This window comes from Heloderma suspectum, chromosome 1 (genome assembly GCF_057233095.1).
Source record: "Heloderma suspectum isolate Gila_16-S chromosome 1, 16-S_ref, whole genome shotgun sequence".
NCBI classification, from domain to species: domain Eukaryota; kingdom Metazoa; phylum Chordata; class Lepidosauria; order Squamata; family Helodermatidae; genus Heloderma; species Heloderma suspectum.
The window spans coordinates 295,218,948-295,234,008 of NC_139458.1; the positions used below are offsets into that span (position 1 = coordinate 295,218,948).

Here is a 15,061-nt window from a genome sequence, read left to right on the forward strand (position 1 = left end):
CTTGTTTGTATAAACCATTTCCTCTTAGGTATGTATCCTTAAATATTATTGGTAGCACTACATTAGTAGGCAACAAAATATAATCAAGCCCAACTATTATCCCATGACACTTGTAGCCATTTAATATTTGTGACATTGCAATAGCGTTGGAGTTGTCCTGGTTTTCTTTGGCTCTTGCAAGAAGTAGAACTCAAGCGCATAGTAGTGCAGTCAAGCTACAGCAGCCTTTCCTAGCCTGATGCCCTCCAGATGTTTTGGACATCAACTCCCATCAGTCTTTTCCAGCATGGCTGATTATCAGGAATCCTAGAGGTTGTAGTCCAAAACACCAGGAGTTGGGGGAAGCTGGGCTTTGAGATTCACCTGATTTCTTAGCTTGCAATACTATGAACACTTTCTTGAGAAAAAGTACCACTGAACTCAGTAGGATGTACTTACTTCCAAGTAAATCTGCATAGGATTATGCTGTTAGAAGACTTACTTTCTTCAGGGATTGTTCCACATAACTAAACCTGGACTAAAACAGCCACATTTTCCCTCAATGCCTCTAAAAGCCCTTCCTCTAGCCAGGCAACCCCACTGTTGCAATCTTCCATTCTGAAAATGGTACCATTGCCAAGTGGCAAGCAGGTAGTGTTCCAGAAAGAGCCAACTCACACTTCCCAGTTGCTCTGCCTAAAAATTAAAATGCTGCTTTTGCAACAGGCCAGCACAACTTGTGAGTTTCGGTTTCCCCAGTTCTGGGAAGACTTGCAGGTGCAAATCTGACAGCTATCATACCTTCAACAATGGTCTAGAGATGAAATAGGATCTGGAGGCTCTGGGGTCTCAGCCAAGCCCTGATCCAGGAAGGTGCCTACACAAACTTCCCCTTCCTATTGAGGAGTCTCACATGAAGCCTTGTGCAGCTAGCCAGGCACATTGCCAGTGCCTCACCACCTCCTTTGCTTCTGGGGTTGGTGGGGGTGGGGGGATTCAAGAGCTGGCTGGGAGCCCGGGCAATCGGTATGGAGATCTCTGGTCCTTGGCTCCAATGTCGGGGTCTGAAGGCTTTGCAGTAATGGTGGGTTACACATTGCTGGGGTTTGCTGGTGCTTCCTGCTCTGAGAAGATGCCAGGTTCCAGGTCTAGGTAGGTTTGACAGCAACTAAGCCCCCTACCAGGGGCTCTGTGATCCCCCCTAATTTCACTGCCTGGCTAGGGCTACAAACATAGGGAGCTGTCAAAAGCACCTGGTAGGCCTCAGACAATGGTTGCTGGCTGGGCTGATGCCACAGGTCAGCATTACTGGGCACCTTGCAGGGCCCCTGAACTGGTGGGGGTGGGGTTGTACAATCCCTGGACCCTCCTGTTCCTGCCCTCTCCAAGAGAGCAGCCAGTAAGAGATATGAGGGAAGAAAAGGAGTTATCACCTCTGGACACTATCTGCCCAGAGGGGAAGCAAGTGGGCAGTTACAACAGTGGTAGTAAGGAGGAAGTGGATGCACTCAGAGAAGGGGGTCACTGACAGGTTCCTGCTCAAGGGCCTCCTCAAACCTGCAACCTGTACTGACTGGCAGGCTGCATGGGGCTTGATGGGCCACAATTTGTGTACACACTGATTGGAGCAAGTATGTTTCAGTCCATATTTACAGTATTCATTTAATTCCAAATTTTCACCATAGTTCCCAGTGACTGCTCTAACAACAAAATCTTCCATCCCAGGAAATGTAAGCCATAAAGCATGAGGAGATGGAGGGCTTCACAGAGAAAAGTGTGTGTGTGTGTGTGTGTGTGTGTGTTCGTTCTGAGGAAGGGTAAACATTAAATATCTATATTAAATAGTTTAATTATGCATGATAAATATTTATAGAATTCATGTAAAATGTATCATTATAATTCAGAAACAAATTCTATTAATTAGATTTTTTTAAGATATTCCCTTTAAGATGAAAAATGTGTGGCTATTCTTAAGTGGATAATTAATATATTTTATTTAAAATTGAACCATTAAAGGCATATTTACAGAAAGTTATACTAGTTCAGAAAAATAAAAAAAACCTACGAAGTATTCCAAGAGAGAGCGAGAGAGCATGCAATTCCTCAGGAATGTGGAGGCTGCTGTAGGTTCATAACCAGCCTCATTTGGGGGTGTGGTGCTATTTGTGAGAACCAGCAACTCAAAGCATGAGTTATATGTACGGCTGCTACGGTTTGATCACTATGGCCTGTAAAAGTGTTGCTGATACACAGACTGCAGTGGTCACGCATATAACTTCCACATGGAGGCTCTAGTTGTTACAGATGGCACCCATCCATCTATACCTGAATGGAACCAGGCTACATAACCAGAAGTCCACACACACACACTCCTGAGATGTTTGCACGGAAACCACCATAATTGTACAGGTTCATAAAATGGAGCTTGAGAAAGAGACAAAGATGTTTGCTGTTGGTATGTGAGCTTTCCACATAAACAATGCCTATTGCAATGACCTCAACCACTACAGCAGCCTTGTATGCTCCTGAGACCCAAGGTCTACATGTAAGCCATTTCTAGTACTCATCACTCAGTGGAGCTTGTGACTGACACCCTGCTGCTAAGTGTGATGGCATACCTGCCTGCCTCCATTACTGAAATAATGCCATGTCCTGTGATGCTGCCCTGCTGTAGGTGTGGGGGCACCCAATCGTAAGCATAGCAAATCTTAGGCTCAAGCTGTTCAAGGTTAAGTGATTTGCCACAGGCAGTGGAGAGAATTATCTGCAGAGCTGTGTTTTATTTTAAATAGCATCTCACATTCCCAAATGGGAGTTTTTAACAAAGGTTTTCCCTATTAAACTCAGAGGAGAGTTCTGTTTTAGAATCAACAGCAGGAAAAAGCCCAGAGCCTTCCATGCTCTTTGTAATGGAGAGTTTTCTGAAGCCATGAAAGTAACAGACACAGCTGCTGTTGCATCCAGCTTATCATTAAGCATTTTATGGACCACTTCATTATGTGACATTGGCACTGTTCTCATGAAAGCCTGCTTGCCACTCCATCAGTCTGAATGATGAGCAGGAAAACTATTGATCTCCGCAGGAAATATTAGGGTTCTGTCATAGAACAACAAGACTTAATTCAGAGGTGGTAGTTTTCTGGTGTGGTTTGCACTGATTTAAAATATTCTGAGTACAATGTCTCCAGTTTAAATAACTGATTTTGTCCCACAGCTGATTTTTAGTATGTGTCACAATACTGAAATGTTTATATTTTTAATATTCTGAAACAAGCTTCTGGTTTAAACCTCTATCCAGACACAGATTTAAGCTTCTTTATTAAAACTAGCCTAGCAAACTAAGCTGATGTTAAATGCCATCTGAAGTTTTACCAGTGCCCTCTTCAGGTATTTTTGACAAGCATATTGCATGAGATAGCATGTAACCTTTTGAGAAATGTCTACGCACAAGCTTTCATAAACCTTTATTCTGTCTTTAGAATTTGGAATGATGGGAGATCATACAATTAAAAGTCAGCGACCTCGATCTGTTCATGAGAAAAGTGTCCCTCAGGAACAAGCTGATGCTGCTAAATTTATGGCACAAACTGGTAATACATTAGTTACATTTTTCTACTTACTGTGTTTAATTTTAGCAAAGCCACTGCATGTCTCCATAATCTTTTGCTGCATATTTGTCAGTTTTCTAAGCTGATACTTTTTAAAAGCCATTTCTTCTTATTTTATTTTTATCACCAGTTAAAGTCCATAAATAAAGTAGCTGAGAATTAAAAGACTGTATTTTTTAAAAAGAACAAAACAAAAACAAAATCACCATATTGTCAAATGTGAATTTAGTTAATCAGAGATTTCTAAACTATAAACTAATATTTTCTTTAATATGAAAGTAATCTTTAATTTAAAAGATTAAGGAAAGCCACACCAAAACACACACATGAATGTTTAGACTGAAATTAAATGTTGCATATGTTAAATATATATAATAAACCTGTTTCAAAAATAGATATTAAGGAAGGAAACAAGACGTTCAGAAACTTTGTAGACAAATGATAGAGTAGGGCCAAAATGGCAGTCCCAGGGACAAATCTGGGTTCCTGAGGAGAACCATCTTCTCCCACCCTAGTTGCCAATTAGCTGGGGCAAGATAATAATGAGGACTGTTGTCTGTGGCAGTGGGCTTACTGGCACTTTCCTTTGAGGAGCTGGCCTGTCCTCAAAGTGGTTGTTCTATGCAATTAGTTTCTGAACAGGGAAATAGAACAGGTACATTAATAATGATGTGAACTTAATATGCATGCATTTGGCATTTCATACCTTTAGGCTGCGACCCATTACATATTTACCTGGGAGTAAGACCCATTGAATAGGTTAAAATACAAGTTGCTCTGTTTTCTAATTTTTCTGCTGCTAAATTCAACTGGCCATGGACTACTAAAGAAAGGTTTTTTAAAAAATCAGTTTAACTTCCAAGATATATTTTTCTCTTTGATATTGGCTCCTTTGATAAGGCCAGGTTGTCTATTTTTGGAGCAATCTGCATTTACTGCACAACCCTATGCATGTTTACTCTAAAGTAAGTACCAGTGTATTCAATGAAACTTACTCCTAGGAATGTGTATATCATTAGTCATCCTGATCCAGGTGGGGAGATACATGCACTGCAAGTTTAGTCTGGATTCAAATGTTCATCTGGATGTGCATTTGCACTGAGATGTGCATTTGTGTGGCAGGCATTCAATACAGCTCTCATTAGTATTGCTAAGTGTGTATAGGGCTGTACTTATCCATTGCATTGCAATGCAGATGGGAAGATGCATCTGCCACCACTGCCTTGGGTTGAGCACAGAGAGCTGCACATGCCTATACCAGCGAAAGCACTGGAAAACTAGCAAATGAATCAGGACAAATACATCACCATCATACCATAAAAAGTTATCCACACTGGCCACTAAATGTCGACATTTACCAACAGCAATTACACTGTACAAATGAAGAGTTCAGTGCCGTTTCAGCAAGCTCAGTGCCACTTTAAATCTGAATGAGGCTTACTTCCCAAAATTATGTATGTATGTATTTATTACATTTTTATACTGCCAAAGCCCAATCTAGGACTGCAGTCCTCAAACTGCTTCTTCCTCAGTATATCTATTGAAGCAAAATTATTGAAGATTAAATAATCTTCAGATTATTGCAGATATTAGCACACCATATTTCTTTATTGTTAAGGCCACAAGCATGCAGCCACTTATTCCATGAAATAGGTGAAAGTATGGTGGAGCAAATTGTATAAAGAATGCAGTCTAGGACTACATTCTATCTTTTATGACGTTGTTTTGTAACATTTGGCTAAACCCAACATCTTAATATTGAGTCCATTGCATTCTAAGGAAGAGCTGAGTCCTCATCAGTATTTAAACTATAACCAACATGTGCTAGGTCATGTGATAGCCATGTCACAAGGGTGGGCAATACACAGCCCCCCCACCGCACCCCTGTTGTACCACTGAAATCTGAAAAAAAACTCCATAAAATCAGCAGTTTGCTGCCATAATACACAACTGCCATTTTTTATTTTTTTTTGCAATGAATTTGGGTAGTGGCAGTGGCAAGAGTGTGGCCTATGGGGGGGGGGTCAGGGGGAAGTGACCCCCACCAATCTGAAATTGCCCACCCCAGTCATATCACCTTCCTTCTTGATACCAGTTGCCATGGAATTGCCTGATATTATCAGCGGTCACTTATATTTCTATTTTGTGAACCTCCCAGAGAGCTTCAGCTATTGGCTGGTTTAGAAATTTAATAAAGAAATAAAGAAATCTGAATATGTGAGGTGATTGATAGAAATTTTACAAGTTCAGGTTATCAGGTGATACTTTATGTATCATCTGAATTGTGCAATGTCTGAACTCACCATTTGTACTACAATGGCACACTGTGTGTCCTGAAGTGTCTTTTTTCTGTATACTGAAGATACAAAACAACTAAATAACAACAGCCCTGCATTTCTCAAGCATAATGCCTATAAACTCATATTAGGAAATGAACTATGCCTTAGTCTCATCACTGTGCAGGTTGACTTTCCCAGGTGTAGATGTAGCACGCTGCTTATACACATTTAGTAAGTTCACTCAAAAATAAACATCATAGGAAAAAATAGTGCAAGACACTTGTCATTAAGGCTACAATCTAGAAAACTGCAAATTTAAGGATTCCTTTACAGAATGGGAGATGCTTCAGGGTGGTGCAATCCCACACTGCAGGAGCATGCAAATGAATAATACAACCGCATGGGCAGGGCCGGTCATGTGAATCTTGCCCATGGGACTGGCATCCTCCTGCACGTTGGGGTCCTGGTTCTTTGAGAAAGACCTAATATGACCAGCTGCAAATACATGGTTGTGCACCATTCACATATGTGCCCCTGCAGTGCGGTATCATAGCACACTGAAATGGCTCCCATGTTGTAGGGCATTTGTATATAGAGGGCCTCCTCACTTCAAATGTGAATTGGAGCTTTTGGCCTGATGTCACCTCACAAAGTTTGCCTTTGATACACTCACACTCTAAAAAGGCACACCTAAGGGGGCTCTCTGAATCATTGCTTAAGACTTTAAAGCCCAGTTATCCGAGTTGGAAGATATGCATATGATCCAGCCAAGTTATGACCTGTTAAAACCCATTGGTTTCGATGGGAGAGTTAAGTCTGTTCTTTAAAATATTCTATGTAAATTAAAGGGCTTAATAATGTTTAACTTTGGTTGGATCAATGCCCCATCTACAGCTGAAAAACCATATATAACATTTTTAAAAGAACTTTAGTTGCATATCTCTTTTCTAGCACAACTGCTGCTTTGGCAATTCAAGCAGGTTTATGATGTCTGCTTCTTGTGACCCATATGCTTTTAGTCTGCTGCTTAGTTCCAAGAATTAATGGTGCCATAGTCCGCTGTCGCAATTCTTGTATGTGCAGTTTGCAGATCAAACAGTGCTTGAGCATATACTTCAGTGCACTTACTTTGGTCCTTCAAAAACTGCATTTTTAATGCACCCTTTCTTCATTGTAAAATACGGGATTACAGGGAACTGTAAAAGGAAGTGACTATTTAAATCCCCCTCCCCAAAGCCTCAAAATCCTGACTTGATATCATGTATCTTATCTCTGCTTTTTCAAACAGAACCCACTTCCCAAATACTGAGCAAACAATGTGTAGCTTGCATACCGTAGGAGAATTCATTTTACAAAAATATTGTGCCTTATTTTTCAGCATAGTTACTAATATCCAATCCATCTCTCTTTTTTCTTCTTCTTTTCATCATGGCTTTCTTTTTGTACTGATCACTGCATATGGTTCACTGTGCAGATTTTCTTTTCTTGTGGTAAAATTAATGTTGTATCTCCTTCAGTAGAATCATTAGGACCTTCTAATGTGCATCATAGATTTACCCGTATACTCTCGGAAATTAATGAGATTGATAAGCAGAGTTTTGAAAATGGCATTTATTTGTTTCTGTGACTTGAAGATATTTCTGGTTTATTTTCCTTTATGTAAGGACAAACTAATAAAAGACTCTATTTAATAAAATCTTGGTTGTGCATCATGTCGTACAGTTATTCATGAGAAATGGTCAAAATTGTTCAGAATAATGGATTTGCTGCAATGCCTATGAATTCATCCCCCCCTCCAGTTACAAATTCCAGAGTTGTTACTGAAATTGGAAAAAGAACAGAATTGCAGGGGGGAAAACATGTGTGTGTCGGGGGGGGGCTAAATGTGTGTGTGATTGAAGGCAATGCAAGTTATGCAAATATTTTGAAAAAAAGCAATTTTCATGCTGCACTCATGTGGCTTTTTCTGACTACTTTACACCAGTGAAGTCAAACACCTCAGTCCAGAGTAGCTTGTGCATTCCTCCAATGTGCATGCAGCTTTTGTACTTGCAGGCTGTTCCCTTCACTCGGTAGAGAATGGAGGGCCAATTCTGTATACACATATTCTCCCTACCCCCTTCCATTGAAGGGAATGGAGAAACTCTTATGGAAGGAGAAGGGCCATAAGCACATGTAAGGGCAAGGTGACATGGCTTCTGCTTATACAGAGATGTGGATTGATTTTGGCTCATCATGAAACAGTCATCCTTTTGCATCTCCATGCATCTTATTTCCCTTTCAACATATGATCAGCCAGATGGGGCTGGGTGGGAAATATGTTGGCAGTTCATGGCTAAACCAGGGAGCTGGGTGCATGGTGAAGGAAGCAGGTGATCACTTCACCATGTGTCAAAGTGAGCCCACAGTTTATTGCAAGCAGGGTGTCATGTGCATTGGCCCTAACAGCACATGAGTGCAGCATATCTGTCTATTTTCCTCCAACTATGAGTTACGCTTTCCTCCAAATTGTCCTCTCTTTAGGTATTATGGATTTTAGAATTATAATGCAGGTAAGTGCTACATGAATTCATGAGCTATTTCAGTTAATAAATCATGTGTTGGCTACCATTTTAATGTAATATTATATTTTATTTATAGTCTGACCCATTCTCAGTGCTCCAGGAGAGTAACAAGGCTTTAAGAACTGCCCCCATGAGAAAATAAAAATCATACTGCTATGGAAAACAAAGAGAATGTCCTACTACTGGTTTAGTATAAGCCATTAAATGCCAACCTCATCCTACAGTACCCTCAGAAATGTCCAGGCTCTGCTGTGCCTTTCAGGGAAGGGAAACATTTCCTTGAACACATTAAGCTCTCTGCACATTAAGATTGCAGCCCTGCAGCTAGTTATTTTTGCATAAGTCCCACTGAACTTGCCCAGGCATAACTGATGTCAGGATGCCACTCTAGATGTTTTATAATATACATCATAAAGGAACAGCAATACATTTTAGTGTAGCAGCAGCCATCTCCATGGGTCCTTTCATATGGACTTGGTGCAGTCAAGACAGTGCTCTTGATAGAACGTAGACATGTTTATCGAATGGAGGGGAGAGCAGGGCTGGCATCCCAGCAGGGGCCCACTGACAAGAGCCCCCTGGACTTGCTCCTCCTCTTCACAAGTGCAACCTGCTTGTTCACCTGTCTCTTGCTTTGGCCCACACAACAGTGGTTGTGAGAAGGAGCAGCAGTAGATGCCACTGTGTACTTGCCCTCCACCTGTCAAACAAGCAAGTGATGAGAAAGAGAATGAGGAGCAATAGCAGCTGATGACAATGGACATGAAAAGGGAGACTCACTGAGGGAGGGGGCCAATTGAGGGTGTTTTCTTGCCCAGGGGTCCTTCAAACCCTGGAGCCAGTACTGGGAGGGAGGATGATCTCTTAGGCTGCAGTCTCATGGAACATGATTTCCACCAAGGCCATATCACCCTTACCTAAAAGCAAGCACCTAAGAACTTGGTGGGCCTTCTTTTGATTAAATCATCAAATGCAAATCAAAGGTTTGATCTGCATGGCATTTAGATCAAAATCTAACTAAAAGTTTTACAGTGCAGTCACTTAGTTCCATGGTGTTCAGCGAAGGCTTACTTCCTAATACGTATGTTTAAGATAGCACCCTAAGAGATCAAATGAGATCCTTGAATTGTTCAGCAAGAAACCAATGGGTTGGATCCAGGTTTAGGCATGTGCCATGGGGCTGGTGGATGTGGACTTCCCTACCCTCTCCTCCCCATGGCAGCCTGTCAACTCCTCCCAGAAATGTTATACAGAAGGCATGGGGTTGTATCCACAATCACCATGCATAAATTTAACATTTGGAAGACCCTGGGGAAGCTGTTGAATACTGAAGAACAACAACTAGAGCTGAGCCAATATTTCTCAGAAGACAATTTTCTGAGAAAAGTGCTGAGATTTTTCTTTCTCTTAACCCCACTAGAAATAAAAAGCCACTTTGCAGAATTTTCTCCAAATTTTCCCTACCATTTCGGGGGTGATGATTGTCTTCGCCCCCACTTCCACAAATCCCAGAATGCCGCTAGGCATGGGACATTTTGGAAATAAAATAGGGTGGTCATCAACAAAAAAAGAGGCCAAAAGAGGACGCCAGTTTGCATAGCATATGCATGTGCAATTTTAAATGCATAGTTACGCATTTAGAAATAATTATAATTTAAATACAAATTCAATACATCTCACCATAGTAGAGAAGACTGGCTAGGTGATCAGTGTGTCTGCTCAGTCTGCTGTCCAAGTGCCAACTGTTGAGGGGGAACTTCAAGGAACATTCTGATAACTTCAAATTCAATGCAAATTCGATATATCTTCTCCCTCTCTCTGCTTTTAAACATAATGGCTGCCATACCTATAGGTAATGACTGCCATCTTTGAGTTAGATGCATTAGTTGCATTCCAGTCAACCTATTCATCAGTGCTTGTCACAACCAATCATAGGAAAATCCGCTAATCATACTGTATGCCTTCTCCCCTTTGATAACCAAATTGCAAAAACTCCCCCCTAAAAGTGAACATTTCAAGAATCATAATAGATTGCTACTGAATGCTTACATTTTAATGTCAGTACATAGTTGCTAGCTCTTTGTGGGATAAACGATCATTTGCATTCAGTGTATAGAGCTAGTTTACATAAGGAAGAACAAATTGAGCACCACTTTGACTTTTGATACCATTTGGCCTTTCCTTTGAACTACCTTGACAAAGCCAAAAGCAAGTGTTAAGGAGCGCAAAAGAAAATAAAAAGCTAGGAGTCAAAGTTCAGAAGATTGTACTGCAGCAAGTTCTTTAGCATAGCCTAAATAGGAGGCATAGAACTGGATCCAGAAGAAGCTGATGATGCTTTTGTCCCATTGAAATCAGTGAAATCTGTTACTCATGACTGACATCAGTTCCATGGATTTCAAAGCAACTGAAGCCTCACTAACTTTTTCTGCATCCAGTGCACATTTAGTACTATAAAGCACAGCTGGCCCAAGACAATTTGCTGCTTGAGGCAAAGGACAAGATGGCAGCCCCCTCCAGTCCAACTACTGGAAGCTGACAGCACCGGCAGGTGACTTACTTGAACACTGGTGATGGGACAGCATCCTCTACCTCACCAGAAAGCAGCAAGTTAACAACAGGGGTGCAGGGCGGGCTGCCTGGAATACACAGCTCTGTCCTCCAAGGGAGGGGGATGTGGAGTGGGCTGCTATTGCTGCCCTCTCTACACCACAGAGCATTTGCTACCTGAAATGACTGCTTCACTCTGCCTAATGATAGGGCCGGCCCTGCTATTCAGGCTGCAATCCGAACAGCCCTTTCAGATATGTACAAAGGGAGGACACATGCATGCACATCCTCTGTCATTTCTCAGATGAAATCAGCAAAGGCCTGTATCCCAGTGCGTGGAGCACCTGCTTTGCATGCCAAAGACCACAAGTCTAATCTCCAGCACCTCCAGCTATGGCTGGGAAAGACCCCAATCTGAAACCCTGGAGAGCCCCTGCCAGTCAGTGTAGTGCAGCCTCCCCTAGTCTGATGAGCTCCATATGTTTTGGACTACAACTCCTATCAGCCTCAGCCAGCATGTCCAATAGTCAGGGAGTTGTAGTCCAAAACAACTGGAGGGCACCAGGTTGGGGAAGGCTGCTTTAGATGGGCCAGTGGTCTGACTCTGACTACGGATATTAGGCAGCTTCCTATGCAAATAAGGGCAGTCTTCTGTATCCAAATATTCAAGGTGACAAGAGGTAACCAATGCTTTAGCAATGAAGAAAACTACAACAATAAAAGGCCAAAGCCAGTATATTCAGGGCTAAAAACACATTTGATAAAATCGCTAGCCACTTAGAAATAGGTTTCAGGAGACAATAACAGTTAAATTAGTTGGATAAATTATTCATTCTGAATCAGTTCTGCTAAGTGGTAAATATGAGACAACTCCCCGTCGACAACATCAAAGAACAGATCAACATGCATGATGTTATAATTCTCTCCTCATCCCCACTCAACTTATCAAAGAAAGATCAACAACTAGCAAAGTTCCATCATTAAAACAGGGCTGGGGGCTGGGGCTGGGGGGATGCTTGTGCACTATGAGGACCTTTGGGGATCCTCTGCACACAGAGATATAGTTTGGGCATGTGCATGCACACATGCACCTTATGAGATCCTTGTCAGTGTGGGTGAGGGCACCCAATGTCAGGACTAGTGGACAGGGCTGGCTCCCCTCTCAAAGTTTCCATCAAGGCACAATGCTTCATTTCCCTACATTGGTATTAGTGGCAAATAGGGATGTACAAAAGTCACTTACCTTTTCAAAGGGTGATATTCGCGGTGGGGGGGAGGCGCTCTGTCCCTCCCCCCGAAATTCTCTCCAGCCAGCTCCGCTATGCGGAAATTCTGCAGAGCCACCAGCCAGGGCCGCCCGCAGCCAGACATCTGGGCAGCCTGCAGGGATGAAAATGGCAGCTGCCGTAGCCGCCGCCATTTGCGTCCCTGTATTTTGCATCCCTGTAAAAATATTTACGTAGCCTATCATGGCAAAAAAAACAACAACAGCCAATGCAAATGGCGGCAGCTAAGGCGGCCACCATTTGCGTTCCCTTTTTTTTTTTTGCTGTGATAGGTTACGTAAATATTTATGTAGCCTATTATGACAAAAAAAAAGGGGGGGGGAACGCAAATGGCGACCACTATGCCATTTGCGTTCTTTTTTTTCTTTCCTTTTTTTGCCATAATAGATGGGCAGAGCAAACCTTCATTGGTGACAGCTGTCTGCCTTCCTGGATGCAGCAGGAACCTCTGTGGTGGTGGAGTCCCTCCTGGCACTGCTGATCTCTGCTGGCAGAGGTCAGCAGACGGGCACGCCATCCTTGCCCCCTTCAGCCATCAACATTCAGGTTCTCCAGTGTTTGGAGCTTTTCTCAGTAGGAAAAAAATAGCATAGATTGAAAGGAGAAATACACATTACATATTTCATTTTTTTTAAGAGCTAGGCTTTTTCTGCTACCACTCCACTTTCATTCCGAGATCATTACAATTCATCTGCTCTTCTGACATCTAAACTAGGTTTCTCTGTTGGTCCAGACACTGTCCAGAGAACAGTATAATTCAGAGAGGAGCCAACATTTCTCAGAAGGCATTTTTCTGAGACAATGTCTGTGATTTTTTTCTTTCTCATCCTCCTAAAAAAACAAGGCCACTTCATAGAATTTCCCCTGAATATTCTCTAACATTCCCTCCAGAGTGCCCTGGAATGATGTGAAGTCCAAGATATTGTGGCAGATGTAAAATGGTGGCCCAGCTGCCCACACAGTTCTTGGTGTTGTCACTGACGGCAGCAGCAGCAAAACGAACAAACAAAACTTTATGAAAAAAAAGAAAGTGGTAGTACTTCTGCCACTGCTAAGTGAGCCCCGCCCCTAAGAAATGTTTGGAGAAATGGCCCCCCACCCCCAATTTCTCTGCTCAGAAATAGGGTAGAGAGGTCATTTGTGCACAGCTTTAGTAAAATTTCTAGAACAACGAAAAGGTATAACCCAAAATTTATTCTAGTTTATTATAGGTAAATGTATTCTAGGTAAATTCTGGGATCATATCAAGTTTATTTTTTAGTGCCATGTGTTCTATGATTTTCTAAAACTTTTTTTGAAGTGATTTTATTTTTTCTTTCACTGAATATTTTTCCCATAGGTGCTTTATTTCAGTGACCTTTTATTTATTTATTTTAAAAAATATATTATTATTAATTTCTAAATGATGCTTGCATGTCATTAACCTTTTTACTACAAATGTATATTAATACTCATTGCTGTATTCATGTTTGTTTATTGTCTTGGATACAGGTGAATCTGGTGTGGAAGAGTGGGCCCACTGGAGTTCATGTTCAGTTACTTGTGGTCAAGGGTCGCAGGTGCGAACCAGAACTTGTGTATCACCTTACGGGACACACTGCAGCGGCCCTTTAAGAGAATCAAGGGTTTGCAATAACACTGCCCTCTGTCCAGGTAGTGTTAGCAGCCAATAAATGAAATTGTGGATGTTATTGAACTTGTTTAATGCTAAGCACTTGAAACACCACTATTTAACGATGTGGCTAGTGCACAGGCACTTTAATTGGGATGAGAGAATGCAACGATTAGTCATCTGTTAAAGTGTTATTGTGTGTTCTTGCTTTTGGAGCTGTCACTGAGCTGTGGGAGGATATTTTGAGTTCCAGCCTTTTGTCATATCACTCTTGTCACACGTACTTTGAAATAATAGCCCCATAATGTGTTTTCAGCTCTTATTGGTTTACATGGCCACCAAGTTAATCTGTAGCTGAGGTAATTAAAACATTAAAAGGCTGCTGGGCAATGAAGGGCTCTTTGCCTTGCCTCTGGGGTATGTAAAGATAGATGAAGTTTACCACTTTATTATAATTAGTGACATGACACTTGTCTAACATTTGACACTGCAGGGTTTTTTCCTCTCTAAATAAGGTTGAGGATGACAACTCTAAAAGTTTTTGTGAACCGCCCAGAGAGCTTCGGCTATTGGGCGGTATAGAAATAAATAAATAAATAAACTTTGAATCTACTTCCTCTGAAGCAACTTTGGGCAACCTTGGTAATGTAAACAAAGCTTTGCCAAAGGTTCTGTTCACAATACCACTCTGGGCAAAGTAGTCACCAAGAGAAAATGTTAGCCCATGCCAGCCCAGCTCTGACTTGTAGTGGTGAGCTGGTTGTGTGATGCCTTCACCACATGCTCTCAACACCATGAGAGCAGAAAATTGGTAGGCATGGCGGAGAATTCCGCCACGGATCTCAGTGAGGCCGAATGCCAGTGCATTCGGCCCCCCGAAATCTGTGGCGGAACGAAGCCCCCCCCCCCCCGCGAAATGGGCCCGGAATGGAGCACCTACCTGCTGCCGTCCGCGCTGCACTGCAAATGGTGGCCGTGTCTGCGGCCGCCATTCGCTTCTTCCATATAGCCGTGATAGACTACGTAAATACGTAGCCTATCACGGCTAATGCAGGGACGACATTTGCGTCACTGTGGAAGCTGTGATAGGCTGTGTAAGTATTTACGTAGCCTATTACGGCAAAAAAAAAGGGAACGCAAATGGCGGCCGCCGTAGCCACCACCATTTGCATTCCCTTTTTTT

General features: G+C 42.1%; 1 protein-coding gene across 2 annotated transcripts in view; it reads left to right on the forward strand.

Moving 5' to 3' along the window:
* ADGRB3 (adhesion G protein-coupled receptor B3) overlaps positions 1 to 15,061 on the forward strand; it is a 703,006-nt gene that overhangs the window by 251,030 nt on the left and 436,915 nt on the right. For both annotated transcript variants that reach the window (XM_084826875.1, XM_084826876.1), the window contains 2 exons: positions 3,459 to 3,569; positions 13,758 to 13,919. In XM_084826875.1, coding sequence (XP_084683001.1) covers positions 3,459 to 3,569; positions 13,758 to 13,919 — 273 coding nt within the window. The remainder of the gene's footprint in view (positions 1 to 3,458; positions 3,570 to 13,757; positions 13,920 to 15,061) is intronic.